General features: G+C 41.0%; 3 protein-coding genes across 6 annotated transcripts; 2 read left to right on the top strand and 1 right to left on the bottom strand.

The window, feature by feature from the left end:
- The first annotated feature begins 1,972 nt into the window (after positions 1-1,972).
- LOC311241834 (rho-related GTP-binding protein RhoF-like) lies at positions 1,973-6,034 on the top strand. 2 transcript variants are annotated; one of them, XM_084330758.1, is made up of 6 exons: positions 1,973-2,022; positions 2,161-2,302; positions 2,566-2,653; positions 4,111-4,220; positions 4,837-4,971; positions 5,524-6,034. In XM_084330758.1, exons 2-6 carry the CDS (start codon positions 2,165-2,167, stop codon positions 5,680-5,682), a joined length of 630 nt encoding a protein of 209 aa, XP_084186884.1. In that variant the 5' UTR covers positions 1,973-2,022; positions 2,161-2,164; the 3' UTR covers positions 5,683-6,034. The 2 variants fall into 2 exon arrangements, with proteins under 2 accessions (XP_084186884.1, XP_084186883.1); XM_084330757.1 differs by having other exon boundaries at positions 2,005-2,302.
- A 152-nt stretch (positions 6,035-6,186) lies between these two features.
- LOC311241846 (calcium release-activated calcium channel protein 1-like) lies at positions 6,187-10,254 on the bottom strand. The gene is made up of 2 exons (XM_084330780.1): positions 9,947-10,254; positions 6,187-9,296 (listed from the first exon to the last, which is right to left on the bottom strand). Exons 1-2 carry the CDS (start codon positions 10,058-10,060, stop codon positions 8,757-8,759), a joined length of 654 nt encoding a protein of 217 aa, XP_084186906.1. The 5' UTR covers positions 10,061-10,254; the 3' UTR covers positions 6,187-8,756.
- Positions 10,255-14,279: 4,025 nt separating this feature from the next.
- LOC311246100 (E3 ubiquitin-protein ligase NEURL3-like) lies at positions 14,280-19,810 on the top strand. 3 transcript variants are annotated; one of them, XM_084336177.1, is made up of 4 exons: positions 14,280-14,347; positions 15,904-16,407; positions 16,559-16,714; positions 19,216-19,810. In XM_084336177.1, the coding sequence occupies exons 1-4, from the start codon at positions 14,317-14,319 to the stop codon at positions 19,299-19,301; spliced, it is 777 nt and encodes a 258-aa protein (XP_084192303.1). In that variant the 5' UTR covers positions 14,280-14,316; the 3' UTR covers positions 19,302-19,810. The 3 variants fall into 3 exon arrangements, with proteins under 3 accessions (XP_084192303.1, XP_084192301.1, XP_084192302.1); XM_084336175.1 differs by lacking the exon at positions 19,216-19,810 and adding an exon at positions 17,029-17,204; XM_084336176.1 differs by lacking the exon at positions 19,216-19,810 and adding an exon at positions 17,029-17,204 and having other exon boundaries at positions 14,298-14,347; positions 15,907-16,407.
- Positions 19,811-20,317: the final 507 nt, after the last annotated feature.

Genomic DNA, 20,317 nt, shown 5'->3' with positions numbered 1-20,317 from the left:
ACTGTTTAGGCTATAGGTTATTGGAGAGTGTTTCGAAAATATTGCATTAGGTCTAATAGGCTTTAAAAATACATTAAAAAAAACGACTACATTATTTCTCAATCTAAATGTGCTGCCAAATTCAAAGCCAACGCCTTTTAATCTGGGATCTAAATGATAAAATAAATAAACATAAGCCCACCACAGACATTTACAGGAATTTTACATTGCAGAATGATGATTTTGAAAGAAAGTCGAATTTATTATCAAAGAAATGGACATACATTAGCCAGAGGGAGCTCCTGCACAAATCATGTTAAACCCAGATTCGGCTCAAACAAGGGACTAAACACGTTTCGCAATTATGCCACATCAATGTGGAACGCCAGGCTACCCAAAGCTGTAAAGGAATGTGAATCACTACCCACTTTCAAAAACACTCTCAAAGAACACCTACGGCCCCGGGAGACTGCAATTCGAAACTGGCCCCTGTAAATGTCCTAACCCAGTTGTACAGTAAATGACCAAGTATGGCTTTGTCAGTATTCCAATGTACAGTGTACAGTGTCCCCCACCCACCCCCTACCCAACATTGATTAACAACTTATTTATACCAATGAAATATAATGTTATGGTATGGTATGGTGTGGTGTGGTATGGTATGGTATGGTGTGGTATGGTATGGTATATGGTATGGCATTTAAGTGTAAAAATCGCAATTTAGCAATATAATGAAATTATAATGTTAAAGATACAAATCTAAAAATCGAATATTTTTGTTTTAAAGTTATTTTTTTTATTTTTTAATAATCAAATTGTATGCATTTTAGATTCGATTTCAAATAGTAGGGGTGTAACGGTACACAAAAACCACAGTACGGTACATACCTCGGTTTTGAAGTCAAGGTTCGGTACGGTTTTCGGTACAGTGGGGGAAAGTTTGGCTTTCCATGTTCCACTCAGGGGTGATGTAGTGTGCAGTAACTAATTGTACTTGTAGGGCTGTCAACGAATATTCTATAGTGAAATTAATAATCGACTTGTATTTTTTTTTTTATAATAATAATTATATTAGATTGTGAAAGAAACAGCCCCCGGTGGGCGGTCGTTAGTGGTTAACATACCGTTGTATTCGTTCGGTACACTACACAGCCATTCGGTACGGTACGGTACACACTGAAACTTGTTCGGTTCGGTACGGATAGTGTACCTTTACACCCTATAGGGAGTAAAGGTTTTCACACCCGAGGCTGTCTTACCCGGACCTGACCTGCATAAAAAAAACATAAAAAAAAAAGAAACAGAGACCATATACCCTATACAGACCCAAGGAAAATGGGATCCTACCCTAAATGGACCAGAGGAAAATTGGGTCTGGAACTCAAACAGACGTGCTTGATTTGCACATATTAAAACACACCAGGCAGCATTTAAAATCAAAGGAAACTTACAGGAGAGATCCAAAAAGCCCTCAAGGGGTTTGACAAGTGGAAATCACCCATGACAAAATTATCACGTCATACACAACAACACATCCAAGTCCATTAAAAGTTATACACATGGTCTTAAGTGCAAAACAGCACCTTGGAATACACATGCTATGGTACAGAAACACACAGCGCACACCAACGTGCATGCATGCACACACTCACTTTATTGCAATCTCCCATCCTCCCTATAGATATATACACATAATATTTGCAGAAATATGCTAGCAATAATACAGTGTGGGAAAAAATACTGGAGCAGCTGTGGTGGCAGGCAGGCAATTTGGCCCCACAGAAGTTAGGATTTTGGACCCGGACCCGCCTCAGGTATTGGTCTCAGAGACTCTCAGGTTTTTGGACAAGAGTGGATCCATGAAGAACTAGAGTAGTAGAGAATGACATGCAATGTTCTCGATTATACTGAAGGTGGTGGGGTAGGGCAGGCTGTGAGGACGAAGGGGTGGAACTATCAACAGGTATTCAGTTTCCTACTCTGTATTTCAAATACCTTGTCGCATTTGATTGCTTCTCTCACACCAAGGTGTATAGAACAGAGGTGACATATATCTCAGTTCTCTCATATGTATAGACTGAGCTGTTTACCTTCTGCAACTCTATATGGATTATGTAGATTCTACTTATATTTAGGCTATCTGGTTTGTCTCACTGACACGTCAGTCCTCTGTTTTTTCAGAGACATGTCCCAGAAAGGACCAGGGAGAAGGCAGGGTTTTACCAGCAGGCAGCCAGAGGACTTAAAGGTTGTTATTGTGGGAGATGGTGGATGTGGAAAAACCTCGCTGCTCATGGTTTACAATAAAGGAGACTTTCCAGAGGTAAGACAGATTGTAATTTGTAACATCATTCATTTTGCCTCTGTTTACAGTATACAGTGTTTCTGTTTGTGTTAAAACGGCTTCAGATTGGCATGGATATATGATGTATGTTTTATGTAAAAGACAACGGCATTATAGAATCTTTTTTTTTGCTTTTTCTAAAAGACAAAAGTGAACAAGGTTCATCATTAAAATATTCTAATATCTGCACCAAAGGACAGAGGCTAAAACAGCATTACATTATTTCTGCCTATACCTTTCAGAAGTATGTCCCATCTGCGTTTGAAAAGTGTGTTGCCAGTGTGAGGTATAGAGGGCAACAGATTAACCTACATCTCTACGATACTGCAGGTATTTGTTTCACTTTGGGAAACACCTGGCTGAACAGGTCTCCCAGCATTGTTCCGGGTGTGTCATGTCATTAATTACTCAAGCATTGGACGTTGTGGACAGCGACTCCTACAGGTTGGTTTGGTGACGTCGGTGCGGTGGAAGCAGGAAGTAGCGGGGGCAGCGTGAGCCTCCCACGCATTACTGCCTGCTCACCGCGTCTATACTTTCCGTAGCCGCATTTCTGGCAGACGCTCTCTGATTGGCCACTGTTGCCCAATCGCGTGCAAACAGCCTGCAAACTACCTGGCGTTCTATCGCCATGCTCTAAGACAAACTCTAACCTTAACCAACTTCGAAAGAGTGCCTAAGCTTAACCGTCGAAAGAACTTGCCGTCACGCTCTAAGACAAACTCTAACCTTAACCAACTTCGAAAGAGTGCCTAAGCTTAACCAGTGTAGAAACAGGCGTTGGCCAATCAGAGAGCGTCTTGCCAGAAATGCAGCTACGGAAAGTATAGACGCCTCCTCACCACTGAGAGTTCGAGCTGCTGCGGTGAAAAGATGCAACAGGCTGCCTCCTCGTGTACCGGAGGGGACACGTGATGCAAGGCTTCTGTCCTCACTACAGCCGACCAGTGGGAGGCATAGTCTAGCAACGTTCAAGACAGGGGAGGGAAGAATTGGATACTACAAAATTGGGATGGGAGAAAAAATAGAAAATGGGGAGAAAAAGTGGATACAAAAAAAAAACATCTGAGAACCAATGGTTACATTCTCTTCTTCACCCCCCCCCCACATACACACACAAAGTTCTCTTACCTTATTTTATCCAAATGTCAGAAGTAGCTGTCTATACAGCTGATGACAGCTTAAAGGAACACGCCAACATTTTGGGAAATTAGCTTATCGTCTTCTCCAGAGAGAGACAAATAGATACCAGTTTCCTCTCTGTGCGTTCAGTAGAAAGCTATCTGGCTGCATGTTAGCCTAGCTTAGCACGATGAATGGACGCGGACATGTACGGGTAGCCTTCGGGAGAGGTGTTAGTTGGACAATGCGTAGGCTTCCCATACATGTCCACTTCCATTCATTGTGCTAAGCTAGGCTAACGTGCAGCCAGAAAGCTTTCTACTGAACGCTGAGAGATGAAAATATCTTCTTGTTTCTCCCTGGAGAAGACAGTAGTTAATTACTCCAAATGTTGGCATGTTCCTTTAATGCTTTTTTAGAAGTGTGTCTGAACAACTTGTTACTTAGCATTCCAGATTTACACACTATGTAGGAGGCTGAACCAAATGATAATGTCAAAAGTTGAAATGTGGGGGAGTCATACCTTTAATGAATTTATTATGGAATTATGAATTTGTATTCTTGGATGAATTTAGCAAGTGTGGAACTTGACATTGAGGATGCATGTATTGTCAGTGGTGAGGTTTTGTGATTTCAAATGCAGGAATTTATGTCATTAATACCAGGTCAAGAGGCGTATGATCGTTTGCGGCCTCTCTCCTACCAGAATGTCAACTTGGTGATTATCTGCTATGATGTCATGTGCCCCTCAAGCTTTGACAATGTATTGATTAAGGTATTGTAATAATCCTTTGGCTAATATTTTGAGTGTTTGCTCCCGTCTTTACTGATAACCACAGATTTGGGTCAATTCACTTTCTATACAATTAATTCAACCTAAAACTGCAATAGGAACATCTTACTTACTTATTTTTCAGCTATTACTGTAATACACAGGAGGCAGTACAGAAAGCGGAAAATGGTCCATCAAGTGGAGATCTCCCCTGACGGATGTTTTGTTTATAGAACTCTTTGAAGAGCTGCTCAAGAGTGATTTCCAGCATCCTGGAACCAATCCACCTCTACACCCACTCTCAGCAACCTTGCTGTGTCACTGCTACCGAAAAGCTGAAATAATACTATACATATCATACATGTCAACAGATACCATAACAGTATTTCCAGCATAACTTCCAACAGACCCGCTACAAATTTAATTCACGATAGATTCGCTTCGACTTGCAAATTATTTCAGTTTGCATTAAGGATAAGCTAGGATAAAACAAATTCGAGAAAAAATTATTGAGACTGAATTGACCCCAACCCCCACTTATATAAAATTACAGTTCATTTTCAAAATAAATGTTGTCACCCTAAACATTATAATGTACAATGTGTTTATTATCTCTTAGTGGTACCCTGAGGTGCATCATTTCTGCCGTGGCGTGCCTATCATCCTAGTAGGGTGCAAGGCAGATCTACGGAAAGACAAGATCTTGGCCAGGAAACTCTGGTCCTCCGGCCAGAACGCCATCACATACATTCAGGTACCCTTACCAAGTAAATACACTGGATTTATAACAGAAACATGGCTGCCATTATGGGTAACTATGTTATGGAGTTGGGACATACTGTATGTTTTCTTGCACAATGAACTTTGACTTCAGTTCTGAGCTGGATAACTGAAAAGGGGAATAGACAATAAATCAGCACCAACTTTGTGGAACCATACAAATTTGTATATTATTGTATTGCTAACAGGTGAACCAGAATTAACCTTGCTTGGGTGTAACAGCTCAGAAACATTTTATGGCTCCCCAAGGTCAGAACCCTATTCGTTGCCTATATGAAGCAACCCCCGATTTTACATTTTGGAGGTGATATTACACCTTTTTATTTTGAAGGTTCTTCTCTCTCGGATTTCTAGCTTTAGCTTTAAGTGTGCGTTGGGATGTTCACAAATGTTGACTGAACTTTCCTGGTGAACAGGAATAACATGTGAATTCTTAAAATGGTTAATTTAAGAATTAACTTTAATTAACTTGAATTACATTGTTGTTACAAACCCCACACATTAACTCATTTTCCTGTGATGGCAGGGAGAAGACGCCAAAAAGAAAATCAATGCTGAGCTGTACTTGGAATGTTCAGCCAAATACAAAGAAAACGTGGAGGACATATTCAGAGAGGCTACAAAACGAGCCCTGGCAGCTACAACTTCCCAAAAAGTTGAGCAGAGTTCCTGTGCTCTATTGTGATGCCCTCAATGGTCGACTAGGAAAGGACACTTTAAATTAGAATAATAGGAACAGTGTATTGCACTAACTAGCATGTCCCATATGCTCTGTAAATAACTATGTACAGATACCGAGATGTCACTCCATGTTACCTGTTAACTGCACAATGTTGTTTTTTTCATTTTTTGATTCTATTATATGTTGTACCACTGTATTGCACATCGTTGCGGGCAAGACCACCCGCATTTCATTGTATACCTGTATGCCGTGACAATTAAAACTCTTGACTTGACTACTTTATCAGCATACAGTAGACATGTTCCGGGAGCGTTGAACTGACACCATACCATGATGAAATGCACTTTTTTAGCTGCCGTGTCCGGACACATTTCCTGTGCATGTTTCCTACAAACACCCAACACATTTTCAAAGAATTTGGCATTGAAGGATTTGAGAATGCATGCATGATCATGCATTTTCTGACTTTTAAATGTAATATTTCTACACATGGATATATTGAAAATGTTAAATACCAAAGATATATATTTTTTATTCACCAAAGAGGCAACACATTAATCATGTTGAATCTTGATAGGTCAAATAGTTGTTGCTGCAAGTGTAATAAACCACAGATATGCAAACAAAATGCAACAGCATCATACATTACAATATTTTGTATTACAATAATACATAACATAACAGTGCTTAAGTGGCATGTATTCACACAAGCAGTGACTTTTTTTTATATAATCTACACTAAAATAAATAAAGAGCACATAAGAGAATATTGTAACCATTTCCTTCCACTTTTCAAAGAACACATATTGGCAATCCTGCCAAAATGCATTTTCACCAAGAAAGTTTATAGCCCCAATATAGAATTTGGCCTTTGCATTACAAAACTTCGATTTCATTCAAAAACAATTATATTACATCCCTTCACCTGAAGGCAAGAATGAATGACACCTTGTTGAAAAGGTGCTCTTTGAACATTCAATGGCCAAGTCTATATAGATCAATAACTATCCCTTTTAATTTGCCTCTTTAGAAGTCTCCCAAGTTGCATCTTCTAATTTTACAGTACATACAGTAAACAACCAGTGCTTTGGAAAATGTAAATAACTACAGTATTAGGGATGCTCTAATACAAATACTGGTTATCAGATATTGTACCGCTATCAGGCTAAAACAGGGCATCTAATCGGAAAGTGTCCCCAATAATGAAATATGATGCATATTTGCAATTGCCATACAGAAGTATCTCAGACCTGGACATATCCCAATTGCCTTTGTCCAATGACATCAAACTTCTCTAAGGTCAGTAAGTTGGAGGAACAAGGACTCCGCATCAGTATCAGTAAAAGAAAAAAAAAGTAGCACAAATTTGCAATAGACCAGTTCCTTTTAGACAATTGGCAAGAACACACACACTTCTTGACCTCCATGCCAAAAGCCTCCTAGGGCAAAACCTGTGGCCGCTAAAAGGGTGGGGACACTTTTGTGGAGCAACCGAGCAACCAACCAACTGACCTACTGTATAGAGCTGCTGGTCGCAGCTAAAATGTGGTATCAGTGCATCCCTATATATTATTACAGTGAGGACAGTGAAGGAAAATGGGGAACTGTTTGAAATACAGTAGAGGAATTACAATGTATCAGAGGACGATACTAAGAAATATACACTGAATATTCTAGACTTGTACAGTGCATAAATATACTCAAGCTTGTAAACTAGAAAATGTACAAATAAAATTTAAATAAAAAAACTCTAAAAATGCATGCTTAGGAATATTTTCACTAATATATCATCGACTACACCTCTTAAAAACTGGTAACAAGATATATATTTTGCAAATATGTTCAGCAAGAACTGTTAAAAAAAACCTCTCCATGACCACACTGATCAAACAAGAGCAGACGGACAACTACAGGTGAGGACTTTGAGTTGCAGGCTCCCTCCCTCCTCCAGAGTGTTCTTTAACATGTTCTTTGAACAGCTTCTTTGGCAAAACAGAACATTACAGAACAGCTAAGAATATGACTTGTTTTTCTAGATTTGCACTCTATGCCTCAACATATATGGTAGTAAAAACCTAACTAATTAGAAAACCCTCAGAAATGTAGGTTGTTCTGAGAAGTAAAATGCCTGGGGGACAAACACGTTGAATACTGGTGATCTGCCAAGAACGTTTTACCCAAAACTGGGCAATTTAAATTCTAAATATGAAACAAGTTCACATATTCCAAATGAACGGCCGTCAAAGTCGTTTCAGATGTCTGACATTCAGATAGACATAATCACGTTTCAAAAAGGAAACAGCTCATGCTGTCATTTTGTCATCAAAGCTGGTGCAGACAAAGCTTGCAGACCATCTACACTACAGCATTTATAACATATCTTACAGGACACAGATCCTTATGTCATCACCGCTCTAGTGAGACTGCAGTCCCCCAGCCAGGATTGTAGGCTGTGTGCAATTATTCATTATCATAGATATTTGGCTAAATGTTTTAATAACCATAAATCAACTATATCCAATTGTCTAATGGCAAATAGCTGACCCAATGGTGTTAGAAAATAGTGACTCAGTACAGCCTGTTTGTTTGTTTGAAATCTAAACTCAGCATGTGATGCTGTTGAATTATGTGTCTACACCATATGAACGATTGTAGGAGTTATTTAGGCTGCCTTTTGCAGTACAGCAAATTGTGACCATTCAAATGTTTATGATATTGCAAGTTTGCAACGCATAAAGTGACTGTCCAGATTAAGCCTTAAAGTTAAGAACATTTTAAGAAAGAATAATCAATTTCTTGGTTCTTCAAGAATACAATGTTCTTACATGACTTACTTTAACACCCATGCTGATTTACCTCGACTAAATAAGGAAAGCAAATAGGCCCAAAGTAGGGAAGAGAACTCACATGTAGTCTCCGAATGTGGATCGAGACAAATCCTGTAGCCAATAATACCAATTCAACCTTTCATTTTATAATGAAACTAACACCTTTAGGCACAGTCCATGTCCTGTTTGAAAGAACTTTATCATAACAGAACATTTTTGCAGAGAGTCTGCTGCTCTTGCTCAGTCTAATCATGCAAAATGGACGGAGAACTGATCATTGTCAGTCCTGTGATCGAGCTGGGTCTGGAGGCGAATGACCTGATCCAGCTCCAGAATCTGCCGTTCCGTTTTGTGACTGACAAGAGTGCGGTAGAAGTGAATAGCAAACATAATGAAGACAATTGCAAATGGCACCATGATGCAAGTGGAGGCGATGGCTGCTGCCTCACCAGAACTGATGGTGCCATTTTGATGGTTTTTTGGTCTTAGAGGCAAGAACTTGACCCAGCATAAGAGCACAACTTCAGTCAGGAAGAGGAGGGTGCCAATGACAGTAGAAAAAGCCCACGCCAGCTCTATGTGGTGGTGCATGCGCTCGTGGGGAGATTCATTGACAGAATTGAGATTGTGAACGTTACTGACAGCCTCGAGATTGGGCAGAATGCAGGTGCTGATCATGAGGGCAAAGAGGTGTACTGCCACCAGGATTGTGGTACAGGCACTGAAGGCTATCAGCAGCCCAGGGGGGTATACTTCATCTTTCTCCAGTTGGACCTCAACCATGGCCACCTGAGTAATAAACAAATATAAGTTGGTTCAAATCTACAACACATCATTTTCATATGGAAGGCTTCATTCCAAAATGTTATATACATTTAGAAAATAAATAAATATTTCAATATTCAATAAGTCAATATTTCACAATCATAGAAGATTGAACAAACATGGCAGATTGCTATTTAGTCATCAATGGAGTTTTATGCTACTTTACTTCTAGTATCCTAAGAGTAGATCTGGCTTTTTCCGAATGGTTTATTTTGGAATTAATCTCATCAAATATTCAAATGTGACCTCCTGCATTGCCGACCTCCTAATAAACTAGACTACTTGTGTGATACAATAGAATGTAAGATAAATGTACGACCACTGTAGCCTAAGCATATGCCCTTTTACAACACGCTTATAGTAAAGGCATTAGAAACACGATTGGTGGCCAATTAAATGTAATGCTAAAGAGTAAAGACTATTCATTGATAGCCTTCCAGGTAGAAGTCACAGCTCTGTTACGCATGATCAGTGAGATCAGCTGCGTCACAAATTGATATCCGGTTTTTATATCGAGACATTTATGATCCAGCCTTCAGATATTTTTTTATGTTACGAGATGTACCGTGTATTCAGTGTTGGAATCAAGATTAACAAATGTAAAACATACTTACCATTGCGAAACCCGATAATAGAGCTGAAGTGCGACTGGTAGCCTTTAATTTGGCTCTGCTCAAGTAGAGTTTTCTCCATGACAGGGCTTGTAAGGCGTGCTCGTTCAAACTCATTGCGAGAGTTGTTTTATTATCCTTTTGTAGTTTTCAGACAGTCTAGTTCCAAGTAAGTTACAATAGTCGATGAAGAACCCCGCACTTCGGATAGTTTATATAATGCGGTGCGGTGTGGCATTGGATAACAATAGCCCTATATAAAAAACGAACTAACTTAAAACTTTTTGCAACAGCTGAGCTGTCTGTCAGCCTATCAGGAAACACACAATACCCACAATCCAATGCTCTACCCAGCCGCGGTAGCATCCGCCGCCTGGTGTCAACACTTGCTTAGTCAGTATTCGGCACCATGTTTCTCGCCAAAATAGACTGGCTACTCGTTTGAATCGTCCCAACACCCCGACTCAGGGAATTACCTGTAGTCTAAAACAAACTCCTGAAGTTCAAGTTGAAAATTCACAGATTAATTAGACAACAAGCATATTTGTTTTTGTATTTAGTGTTTTAAAGTTCAAGTTCCGTTTTATTTGTCACAGTCACACATTCACATAACGTACTACATGTAGGCCTACAGTACATTACAGTGAATGCCCTTGGTTCTGTAGTATGAGCCCTCTGAGAATGTACTTCATACAGTACAAAAGTTAAAATAATAAAGTCCAAACACTAATATACAATAGTGTTACAAAGGATCAGATTAAACCGAATATATATATTTATTTATTGATATATATTGCATAGTATTTGTATATCGTTTGATATCCCTTGTATATTCCTCGTACATATACACGGAATATCCCTTTAGCCCAGACCATAATATTTCATTCTCCTATTGGACAGCGGTCCACAGGCGCCAGAGCCATGCCTCCGGAGTCAGGTTCAAAGTCACCGTCAAGACATGTCTGAACATGCCCGGCCTTGCCCAGGGCTACGAGACAGAAATGAGGCTGGCACTAGTTTGTTCACCGTGCATATAAATATGGCGCAGGTGAATACAGAAGCACTTAGTCAGAAGTCCAGAGTTACCCAATAAGTTGAAGCCTCACCCACGATACAACGTGCGGTGAAGTATGGCCTGTTTGGCCCCAGAATAGAGCATTGAGACCGCGTGCGAATTAATAACTGAATTGTCAGAGTTTGGCGCTATACCGTCGAGTGCGACATATTTCTATTAAGTCAGTAATAGTCTATTTGTGTATAGTGTATCGTGCGGCTAAAGTTCTACAGTGACCAGCATCACCAACGCTTCCTCGTATTAGCTAGAGTTCTTATCCAGGCTGGGCTGCTTTCATGGCGCTTTCACCCGAGGAGACCTAGACGAGAACCGTGTGGACATGTACACTGGATTAATCTACCCGACGACTGCATAGCCCTTTGCGGCTGGATTATATTTGCTTTGGTCCTGTGATTTATGGAGCGGAGAATCGCCGACGCTTACACGTGTTGGATTTACCCCGCGAGGAGCCAAGTCGAGTCGGCGCCTCAGAGAGCCTGAGGCCGGCTAGCTTTCTTCACTGTGGAGCTACAGTCTACGGAGAACAGCTGTATTCGTCTGTGGATCAAGAGGCTATTGCACCGTCTCCTGTACTTGGAGTCTCCTTAGTCATCGTTGACCAGACTCTCTACTACCGACAGATCCTCTACCCCTGCTGGCTTACAACCAGGGGGACCCTTCCAGTATCTCCCGCTATATATTACTAGTGTACCATAGATATAATTCCCTAAGATTCAGGTTGTATAATTACCTCCTGCGTAACCAGAGAATGGACATTCATTGTTGATTTGCCTACGCACATTCCTTTGCCTTACAAGTGCATTCAAAGTATAATAGAGAAGTATTATGTACCTTTTGCTGCAATAAATACTTAAAGACAACTTTGTATAGAACCGGTTCATTGTGGGAAGTGTTCATTATATTTAGATATCATGTACTGTATGGCCAGTAATTAAAGTACATAAAGTGGTTTAATGATACCATACTTATCAATACAGTCAGGGAATTGTACCCCTCAGTTACAAATAGGCTATACAAACTAAAGTACAAAATGCAAACAATGGGGTACAAAATGCAAAAATTAGGTGTAGTGCAAATCTTTTTGTAATAAATAGATTAAAATATATAGTGTTGGTAGGATGGTATATATGGTAGGCTCTCTCTCTCTTTCTCCCTTACTCTCCTTTGCAACTCGTCTTGCAGTGTTGAGGCCTCAATGCCTAAATGATGATCAAAAGCACAATATGCCTTCATTGTTTACAGCTAGAGAGTGCAGACCATATGAGTTGATTAATGCAATCACTACAGTATAGGCTGAGCTGAATAGAGAAGTTGGCACCCTAGCAACAGGGACATCATACATACCACTGGCTTATTGGGTGATTCTCTCTCTGGCGTATGTCCTTAGACCTTGGCTTCAGCTCCGTTGAGGCAAGCCAGTCCAACGTGTCATCATCCAGGTCGATTAGACCACGATCACCATTCGGTGGCCGGTGTTTGGGGCAGCTACTTATTATGTGTTCCACAGTTTGTAATGGGTCCCTGCATTCGCAGTGGGCACTGTTCACGAGAACCCATTTCTGCATTGCTGCTTCAAAGCGTCCTACAACTGTCTTCAGGCGGTTGAGGGTTGTCCATTGCTTTCAGGGCAGGTGCTGGCCAAGAACATCTGTGGGATCTTCAACATAGTAGTGAAGCCTGGATGGTTCTGCAGACTTCCACTGGTCCCTCCATCTTGCCAATTTCTGTAATTGGTCCAGTATTGAGGGAGATCGCTTCAGTCGGGCTGCAATGTAACAATATGGGGCAAACATGAACATCAAAGTATGTCAAAGTACACAAAAAATGCATTTTTTTGTCACTGACAGGCTCAGATTGTTATATTATGTGTCTGCCCAACATTATGTAAAGGATCCCTATAGAGATAAACCTTTGTGTTTACGCTCCTTCCAGTCTCTGTTTATCTATTCCACAATTGTAAATATATATAGATATTTTATAATCAGTCATGACTCAGTTGATATTTTGTACATACCACTGCTTCCCAGGATGGTTTGCTAAGTAGAATGGCCAGATCATCTGCATAGCCATACTTCCTTGATTTTGTTGCGGATAGGTCGTGAATGTAGATGTTGAACAGCATAGCCGCATAGGTGCCAGTACTGAGCCCTGAGGGACTCTGTTCTTGAGATTTCTGACCCTGCTGCTTTGGCAGTTGCTAGTGACCTACCGGTTTGAAAGCCAGCTTGTTCTTTGGGCAGCTGGGGGTCAATGACTGGGTTAAGACGCGCCAGGATGAGACGTTCAAGAAGCTTGTATGGGACACACAGCAGTGAGATGGGCCGGTATCTCTTGGGGTCGTCGCTCAGCTTTTTTGGCTTTGGCAGGGGGATGAACTTTGCACAACGCCAGATCGTTGGCAGCATTGAGTGATGGAGACACGCAGAAAGGAGGGAGTGCAGCCAGTCGGTTGCCTTCTTGCCTTGATGTTTGATGTACTCAGGGTGGATGCTGCGTGAACATGCACCATTGTTTTATATCTTTTAGATAACACAAAGCGTTCTCCCAACAAAACAACCTAATCTTCCTCACCAACTCGATGATTTCAGATAAAATACTTCTGTTTGAGCCACACTGTAGTGAAAGAAGTAGATTAGTAGTATCTGCAGACACTTATTATAACAGTCTGAGCCTGTCAGTGGCAAAACAAAGCCCTGTGTGATTGTATTGCATTTCTGTGGTTGCCAGCTGAAGTGATCCCCTCAATACTGGACCAATTACAAAGATTTGTATCCCTATTATTCATTTAGACCTCACGTGATGTAAAAAATAGACTCCTGGTTTGAAAATACTGAAATTCCCCTTGAAGGGCTGGTGTTTGTATGGGGGTGGCACATTTTTTAATACCAGTCCGCCCCTGCAATAATGATAAATATCAAAAGTGAAACAGAAAGAATGCAGTAGCACACTAGGTACAGTTAATACATGTTAAAACTGTAGCAATTTGTGCACAATCCATGATAGTGATTTTGTGCTTGCTGTAAATTATATATATTGAAAGGCACAGGAATATACACGATAACTTTGGTACAATCACCTGAGTATGAACAAAGGGTTAGCATCAAGACTAAAAGGGAGGCGTGCTTAGCATCATGTTTCACACATTTTAGGTACTTTTCCAGAGTGGAGTCCCTCTCAATGGCACCTCCCATTTTCATGTTGACCATGTGCTGAGTAATCTTTTGTTGTTCAACATTAGGTCCTATAAAGTCACACCTCGTCAGAACACAAACAGAAGACAGTTGCAAAGACTTTCAAGATGGTAAAGGGACATTTACACAGAATTTCTGGTAAGTCTTCTTTTTTTGTCAACTTTATTCCTGACTCATCTCTAAATACTATCTTCCACAATGTCATTCTGTAAATCGAGCTGTGCTGCTGCACTAATATTGCAAAACTAAGATGATGGTGAACTTTACTAAATGAAAAGCTTAATGGTGTGTATTTTGAGTGAAATGTATTGACAGACAAAAAAAAATAGATATACATTATAAAACAGCACAATTGTAAGGTATTAATACACAGTTAAGTTGTTTTCCATAATTTACAATAACTTACAGTGGGTGTGGGAAGCCAGATTTACTAATACCAGTATGACTACATGCCATCTTGACATTACTTTCATTTTCTGGATACTAATGATGTGTCATGGAAAAGTCCCTCTTCTGGCCAAATACTTGCAAAATCTAAATGTATCAATGGATGATTTCTTTAAGCCCTCCCCCTACTAGAGGATTCATGGCTATGGCAGGGATGTGCAAGCCCAGGCTTATACCATTATATTACTGTACAGGATATTGACGTCAGTGTTACTGATAACTAGCTAACTATTTCCAAATACCGATACTGGTTAGTAACCTGAAATTGAGGAAACCAATGGAAACTGACTGGCAGTCATACACAATAACTTTATACATCATGTTTTAGTTTTATTGTTGCCAGTCAAATGTATAACTTGCAATAGCTGTTGTCAGAGATAATTGTGCTGCTTACTGTGTCAGGTAAAACACTTTGACTATTTTTACTGTAATCTGACAATTATCCACATCATTAACTGCTTTCGATATTTAATAGGTGGACTAGTCAGTTAGCTCGCTGGCCAGAGGAGAGGCCTGACTGCATACCTATTAACGGTTATTCCAAATGAATGATTCTTGCACTAGATAGTGCAATAGATATTTTGACAACATAAAGCGTTGTAAGCATATGCAGTGTTGGCTAGTATTTAGGTCACCCTATATCAACAAAGCCCTTCCCATTGGCAAGTGTGTCAAGTATCTGGTCAAATAGATTAAAATCAAATTGATTTTAATTCATAATCCATAATAATTATAAAATAATAATAAAAAGTATAATTATAATAATAATCTGAAATAATATACAGTATTTTATTCAGTTGAAATAAATTATTTCAAGTGCAGCAGTAAGTAGCCATGGCAATATGCCATATGATTATATAACCAATTGCTGGCTTGTTGTTATTCTCTGTGACTATAGTAGAGTACATACATTTTGTACTGATGTGCAGTTGTTAGAATGTTAAGATCGTATCTCATTAAGTTTGTTCATCTCATATTCATCTGTTCAGTTTCCATTCAGCCCTCACATGTAACCCTCATCTCATACAGCAAGATCTGCATTACATTAATTAAAGGGGAACAACGAACATTTGTTGACATTTTTTATTGTTTAGGGGGTAATATAACATGTTAGAAAAAAGCCCATACTCATGCCTGCGCATTCACCGAGAACACGCTTCAAACCCTTTTGGGGTTTGCAGGCTTTTCTCAAACATGTTGTAGTATCTATCTAAGTAATATAATTTCCCCCTATATTCCATGATCAGCAGGGTCACACTGTTGTGGGTCCTCCTGCCTGGGCCCTTTGACGTTCCATATGGAGGCTGTGGGGGACAGCGTCAGCCTGAGCCACGGGGCCAGGTGTGCGGTGAGGGTTGGGGACACCTTTCAGAACGGCCTGGTGTTCAGCAGCCGCCCTGTGAAAGTGCAGGAGAGAGTATGTCTCAGAGTGGAGAGCGAGTCACTCAGATGGCACGGAGCCATGCGTGTGGGTTTCACCAATGTGCCGCCCCTAGCCAGAACTGTGCCCCTGCCCGCTTTGGCCATCCCCAACCTCACAGACACACCCGGGCACTGGGCCGTCGCCTTGCCGGAGGACTGCTGTCTCCCGGGTTCAGAGGTGAAGATCTGGGTTTCAAGAAATGGCCAGATGTACTTCGGCAGAAACGATGGCAGCAAGTACATACTCAAAACAAATAGAGTGGATATCAGCAAGCCCCTGTGGGCCGTCATAGACATCTATGGACAGACCTGCTCCATTTCCCTGCTGGGTGAGTTTTAAGTACAGTATGCCTGGATATCAGTGAAATATGTCCTTCTTTTCCTTGATTTTTGATTGGATAATTATAACAGATGTTAATTGTGATTAAACTTGTACCATGGTAAACAAACAAACAAAAAAACTCCCATTCTTTGTTATAGGTTCGGAGAAGAAGGGAACACTAACCAATCAGAAGTCCTGTTCTGCTCCCCCACCTAACACTACCAGCCACTGCAATTTGAAATATCCTCTTGCGGTGAGCTGTCCCTCAAACAGCCTCTCTGAAAACAACGGTCTGCTTACGAGACTCACATCAGGTAAGCAAGGCTCAGTTATTCCAAATGACCACAGTTGTTATAAACCAGAGGTTGACCTAAAACCAAGACTAACAAGACTACAGACCACTACACATGTCTGATGTGTACTCAGCTATACATTGACAGAAACCCTTAGTTAACAGCTGTTAGTTCAAGGTCATTTGTACAGTAGCTGCAGGACCTATAGATGCATGCAGGCTTAGTGGGAGCAAACTAATGGACATTAACCCATTATCTTCAAAGCCCTGCCGAGTGAGAGGCCCACAACAAGTTAACACAGGTCATGTAATGTGAACTCTGTCCCCCTGTTCCAGTTACAGACTCAGAGGCGGTGGAGGAGTGTGTGGTGTGTACGGTGGAGGAGGCCTGCATCACTCTGGAGTGTGGACACAAGTGCCTATGCCTCCAGTGCGCCCCCATTTGTTGAGCTTATAGGACTAGATATTACAATCCCTTAGATAATCAGCACTTTTTTTGAATGGGGTAGTGGTAAAAGCTTCACTGGGGTCTTCAGGTGGGCACCCTCCTTCATTGGTGTTTCGTTGACAGGCCCACGACACCTCCGAAGGGCTCAACGGCACCACCTGGCGTCCCAGGTGTGCCCCCCTCTGCTTTTACCACTCGATGCTCTTCTTTCAGCTCCAAAGAAGGTTGCAAGTGACTTGGTTCCAAGTTCTCTGATGTGCTTGAATTACTTTCAGCCGGGGTACTGATGCTCGGTGGACTGTGGGTTAAATCCTGCCGCCGAGCTTCACTCGCCTGACTTGACCTTTCTCTCAGAAGATAATGGTCAATGCGAGATCCCGGCCTCACTTTCTTCAAGCACTTCATCCGGCCTTGATGTATTCGTAGGCCTCTGATGGATGTTACCTTGGACCAGCCACAGCTACATACTCTGTGCTCCTGTCCTTCAGTTGATGTGCCGATTATCTGGTTCGTCGTCGTTCCAGGGTCTGTTACCGGGTGGTCAGCCGATGAGTCATCTTCCGCCCCCACTCTCGCAGACTCTAGGGGTGTTTTTCTCTTTAGACTTTTCGTAGCAATGAGGGGTGGCTTTTGTGCACTTAATTAAGCGACGGAGCCTGCCATCATGGATAGCTAGTCCATGACAGCCCCGTTGGGGTCTTTCCTTCCTGTCAGCTGTCTTTCCAAGCCGTCACATGGTCTTTCCCTTGTTGTCAGCTGCACTTTCACAGCAGTCACTGGATTTCTCCAGTTTATCAGTTGAGCTTATAGGACTAGATATTACAATCCCTTAGATAATCAGCACTTTTTTTGAATGGGGTAGTGGTAAAAGCTTCACTGGGGTCTTCAGGTGGGCACCCTCCTTCATTGGTGTTTCGTTGACAGGCCCACGACACCTCCGAAGGGCTCAACGGCACCACCTGGCGTCCCAGGTGTGCCCCCCTCTGCTTTTACCACTCGATGCTCTTCTTTCAGCTCCAAAGAAGGTTGCAAGTGACTTGGTTCCAAGTTCTCTGATGTGCTTGAATTACTTTCAGCCGGGGTACTGATGCTCGGTGGACTGTGGGTTAAATCCTGCCGCCGAGCTTCACTCGCCTGACTTGACCTTTCTCTCAGAAGATAATGGTCAATGCGAGATCCCGGCCTCACTTTCTTCAAGCACTTCATCCGGCCTTGATGTATTCGTAGGCCTCTGATGGATGTTACCTTGGACCAGCCACAGCTACATACTCTGTGCTCCTGTCCTTCAGTTGATGTGCCGATTATCTGGTTCGTCGTCGTTCCAGGGTCTGTTACCGGGTGGTCAGCCGATGAGTCATCTTCCGCCCCCGCTCTCGCAGACTCTAGGGGTGTTTTTCTCTTTAGACTTTTCGTAGCAATGAGGGGTGGCTTTTGTGCACTTAATTAAGCGACGGAGCCTGCCATCATGGATAGCTAGTCCATGACAGCCCCGTTGGGGTCTTTCCTTCCTGTCAGCTGTCTTTCCAAGCCGTCACATGGTCTTTCCCTTGTTGTCAGCTGCACTTTCACAGCAGTCACTGGATTTCTCCAGTTTATCAGTTGAGCTTATAGGACTAGATATTACAATCCCTTAGATAATCAGCACTTTTTTTGAATGGGGTAGTGGTAAAAGCTTCACAGAATCATCCGGGACTTTGGCGTCTGCCCGCTTTGTCGTTACAAGATCTGAGATTCTCAGGGGAGGGCTGCGGCTCCACAACACAGGCCAACACTGGACACACTATAGCTACTCAGTGGCTCTGGATAAGGTAGATGTAATGTCAGAGCTCAGGGAAGGAAGACGTGGATATGAGAAATTAGGGATATCCAGTATTTCTATTCTATAGCTTTTTATGAACTTACAACATTTCTATGCAATTCATATCATATGGCTAATGCATCAAAAAATGTGAATATAGGAAATTACAATGAATGTATAAAAAAAATGCTTGTTGTGAAAAGACATACACATGCTACATGCACTTGCACAAATGTGAATGAGACCAGGGACCTATAGACCCTTTCTCTGTTTTTAGTGTGCACAGATGTCTCCAGGGATGGTCTGGATGAAACCATGCAACGTCCAATGACCTGTCTTTGCGTTCGTTTTCTTAATCTATGAGAATAATCGATGAAAAAAAGGGTCTATTGTATAGCATTGTAAAATGGTTGCTATTGTGAAGATAATATATCATCTATACATGTGTCTCAGAGTCAGATATATCAAGTACTATTTAATGTGATCAAGGTTGTGCATGGGGTAACTCCGGAATGGATTGGATGACGACATTAAACTGAACAAAAATGAATGAATTTCTAGAAATGTACAGTAGCCTATTGATTGCAAAATAACTATTATTTATTAACAGTAATTATTATATATAAGCTTGATCGATGACCAAGTGATTTTATTTGAAGATGATTCTGTTGGAAGAAAATGTAACACTGTGTTTGGAATTATTTTTAAGGGTATATGGCAATAAGGGGTAGGACCTGATAAGCATATTGCTTCTTCCTATTCCTATTCGGACCAAAGACTGTTTTGTTTATTATTTGTTTGTTTTGTTCATTATTCATTGTTTTTTTTACATGTTATTTCTTGTTCAAAATAAACTTTATTCATTAAATGTTTTTACAACCTACTTGTACTTTGTATTTAGTATTTCTTATTTAAGCTATATTCATTATACAGATATATTTATGGGTTGACCTAGTTTTTTATGTACAGGTATCTGTTTTTATGATAAAACTCATGAACCTATCATTCAAATCTCTATATATGGATTTTCAAAGCTTAAAGGGTTGGTCCTAAACTATTAATTAAACACCCTGTTCTGTTTAATAAAACATAGTTTCAGTCACATTGTCTGTAGTTAATATCATTGCTTCCAGAGAAAAGTTTTTTCATGAATATTTGTGGTGGTATAGGTGATGCTGATTTAGACGGTTTCAGATTACTGATTTAAAATTATGTAAATTAGACATTAAACTGCAATCAGACAGGGTGGGGGCCCATAAAGCTAATTTCCCCCCTTTTGTATAATTCTACGCTCATCTGGAGTGATATCTAGTATCCACCCAGATCATGGGTGTGACTGTGATTCGTCTAGTTATCTGTCACATAGTAATGTGAGCTGT

Source organism: Notolepis coatsorum (assembly GCF_963971535.1).
Source record: "Notolepis coatsorum genome assembly, chromosome: 1".
Taxonomy (NCBI): Eukaryota; Metazoa; Chordata; class Actinopteri; order Aulopiformes; family Paralepididae; genus Notolepis; species Notolepis coatsorum.
The sequence above is the reverse complement of the archived record's forward strand: the minus strand, read 5'-3'. Positions and strand labels throughout refer to the sequence as shown.

Coding starts and splice junctions, on each gene's coding strand:
- LOC311241834 (XM_084330757.1), top strand. CDS start 2,048: ATGTATAGACTGAGCTGTTTACCTTCTGCAACTCTATATGGATTATGT. Junction 2,303..2,565: donor ATAAAGGAGACTTTCCAGAG/GTAAGACAGATT, acceptor TATACCTTTCAG/AAGTATGTCCCATCTGCGTT. Junction 2,654..4,110: donor ACATCTCTACGATACTGCAG/GTATTTGTTTCA, acceptor CATTAATACCAG/GTCAAGAGGCGTATGATCGT.
- LOC311241846 (XM_084330780.1), bottom strand. CDS start 10,060: ATGAGTTTGAACGAGCACGCCTTACAAGCCCTGTCATGGAGAAAACTC. Junction 9,297..9,946: donor TATTATCGGGTTTCGCAATG/GTAAGTATGTTT, acceptor TTTATTACTCAG/GTGGCCATGGTTGAGGTCCA.
- LOC311246100 (XM_084336175.1), top strand. CDS start 14,317: ATGGTAAAGGGACATTTACACAGAATTTCTG. Junction 14,348..15,903: donor ACATTTACACAGAATTTCTG/GTAAGTCTTCTT, acceptor TTCCATGATCAG/CAGGGTCACACTGTTGTGGG. Junction 16,715..17,028: donor GCTTACGAGACTCACATCAG/GTAAGCAAGGCT, acceptor CCCCTGTTCCAG/TTACAGACTCAGAGGCGGTG.